The following is a 2,763-nucleotide window of genomic DNA, read 5'->3' as shown; positions in this document are numbered from 1 at the left end:
GATTTTTACCTTCCGTTAGGGAAGACTATATTATACTATTGGCTGTCTGGCTGGCTGTCTGTCTGTCTGTCTGTCTGTCTGTCTGTCTGTCTGTCTGTCTGTCTGTCTGTGGATGTGATATCTAAAAAACAACTTCATCGATTCTTATGAAACTTGCTGTAAATCTTTCATAATGGTAATGACAAGAACTGATTAGGTTTTGATTGATTGATCATTATTAACGAGTCATTTACACAATGTTTTTTCCACCCGTAAGGGGAGGTAATGTTATGCTTTTGTCAATCTGTCAATCTGTCTGTCTGTCTGTCTATATATATATGTGTGTTTGTCTGTCTGTGGACAAGATATCTCAAAAACTAATTCATCAATTATATTGAAACTTGCTACACATCTTCCATATGACATTGCATTAACACGCCAACATATTAGCCCTGTGTAGTCGATGAGGGCCCACAGTACATGGATATTCGAGTACAATTATGCAGTAGATATTGGTACATACAAAACAGCCCTAGGCCTTTTAAAGTTTTAGCGATGCGAAGCTCTGAGGACTGTGAGAGAGTCTATATATTACCCTTACCATGATAGGCAAGCCACTTGCAGTAGTAATGTAATAGGAACAGTGTTGTGAGTCGCTATAGTAACTAGGATAACCAGGTGAAGCTAGTGTTCCTGTATCTGCATAAAAAGACCCTCCACAGTCTCCAAGTTCTCTTTTATCTGTAACCAGGAAAGAGCTTTTGTTTGAAAAAGAAGTATATAGGTGTATCGAGAGATAATTATACTGTTATTGTACTTTGTTGATCTCTCCTTTTAATCAGTCAATGATCAATGGTACATTCTGTATTTCTGTTACCATTCCAGAAGTATTTGGATCAGGCTGTTGTGAAGAGTATATTTTGCCTCCCCTTTACCTTTGCAAAAGTTGTCCATATACTTATCTACGTGTATCAAAATTTGTATGTGGTAGGTTTGAGATACTCACCTAAATCATGAGAAATAACATGTTCATCATCATCATTACGATGATGTTCTCGAGAAATAGCGCCCTCCATCAACGCTAATACAACACCAACAAAAAGCACAGTCTTCGCCTTCTCCATTACACTTGATCGAAGTTGAACGCTCGCCAGATGACAAGACGAACTTCCTAAGCTATAAAGAAAATCCACTTTATAACGTAATGTAATAATCTATATCTATATAGGCCTCTCAATAGGGTCGAATTTTTGGACCCTGAACGAAACAGAGACAGACATAGACAAAAAAGACGGTATATGCAGACGAAAAGCACACGGGTAAATAGACAGGTGGACAGAGGGGAAAACAGACAGGGAAGGGTATAGGAGGAGTGACATAGGAGATGATGTGATGAGAATATGCATAATTGGCAGATTTATAGGGAGAAGCGTTTGTATAAAACTAATTACAATTCACCAAAATTACCAAAAGAACTTAAACACATTAGCGAAATTGAACTTTGTAGACATAAACTGAAAATACACTTTTCCAAGCAATTATTAAGAATTGTCCAAGTTTACCAACGTTGCATCTTCCACCTTTCTTTCTTTTTTCCAAAGTTAACGTTTTGAATAATTTGCCATAGGTGGTAGCTAGCTGTTCATACACTTATCATCCTTCCAATCTCAACGAACGTACAATGGTGATTGAATGTTTCGTTTGGTTTGCTACTTGAAGTCAGTGTGCTTGTCATATTCGCAAAACGCCCTATTCATGATTATTCGTTAGTTAATTCTACATTTTCAGTCTACTTTTCGAAAACTGTACGACTACAGTTGAATACCACATAAAGAAAAAACCTGATAGGTTTAATCAGAACAAATATAGTGTTCTAGAGTTGTAATCAATAACAAGTCATATACATAGATTGTAAACACATATGACATGCATGACCTTGGATATTCAATTCGTCATTTTAAATAGGTCAATCAAACATGGCGATACTATAAATTGCTGAAAGGGAGAAAGTATCCAGACATCATGGAGATAGACACTCTGAAGAAATGACATGAAATATGTGTTTAAATAATGGCTGCTTGTTTACGCAGCAATCGACGCCTTTCATGGTGGCAGTCAGGGCATATTGTAATATCGTTTTATAATATTGGTATTTTCTCTGACTGATGGAAACACACAATGTGACTATTTGTAAAGATATTAAATGGACACTGAAACGATGTCCTTTCACCGTCGGTAAATCTCCAAATTTCACGCTGTAGACATTTTACAAGTCATGTTTGAATTAATATTAATATTAAAGCGATAGTTTAATAATATATGATGAATACTAGAAATGATAGTAATTCAGCTTTATACGGCGTGAACAGTATTTTTTCAGACACCTGTATTGTGAGTACTGTGTGTCTGCTACCTTTACCGTCTAAAGTATGTGATACACTGTGAAGGTTACTGCTCAGTGAAAGCCTAAAACACGTACAGGGCATTGATATAGATCGACACTAAGGTGAAGACTTACCTTCTATTCTACCAGAAAGGACAAGTTCACCTCTGTCACATCGCCATGATATGCTAATTATGTGTCTCTATAGCAACCGAGGCACAAATAAAATGTGTGTATTGAATAGTGACGTCTGGTGAATTAGAGCGTGTCGTTTCCAATGGCAACGATCTCATTGTACATTAGCATAGTGGTATATATATAGAATATGTATCTGTGCTGTTATAAATGGATGGCTTGTTCTTTTGTAAAGCGAACATTTTGAGACTCAATTTTAAAGGCAA

The 2,763-nt window shown here is 36.4% G+C and overlaps 1 protein-coding gene across 1 annotated transcript in view; it reads right to left on the bottom strand.

Annotated features, from left to right (window-relative positions):
- Positions 1-2,543, bottom strand: part of LOC144437329 (uncharacterized) — an 11,294-nt gene extending 8,751 nt beyond the window's left edge. Inside the window, exons 1-3 of the mRNA XM_078126253.1 lie at positions 2,498-2,543; positions 986-1,155; positions 581-720 (exon numbers count right to left, since the gene is read on the bottom strand). Of these exons, the coding sequence (XP_077982379.1) occupies positions 581-720; positions 986-1,103 (258 nt within the window). The 5' untranslated portion in view covers positions 1,104-1,155; positions 2,498-2,543. The remainder of the gene's footprint in view (positions 1-580; positions 721-985; positions 1,156-2,497) is intronic.
- Between the last annotated feature and the right edge of the window lie 220 nt (positions 2,544-2,763).

Source organism: Glandiceps talaboti, chromosome 7 (genome assembly GCF_964340395.1).
Source record: "Glandiceps talaboti chromosome 7, keGlaTala1.1, whole genome shotgun sequence".
NCBI classification, from domain to species: domain Eukaryota; kingdom Metazoa; phylum Hemichordata; class Enteropneusta; family Spengelidae; genus Glandiceps; species Glandiceps talaboti.
Note: the sequence above shows the minus strand (reverse complement) of the source record. Positions and strands in the feature narration are given on the sequence as shown.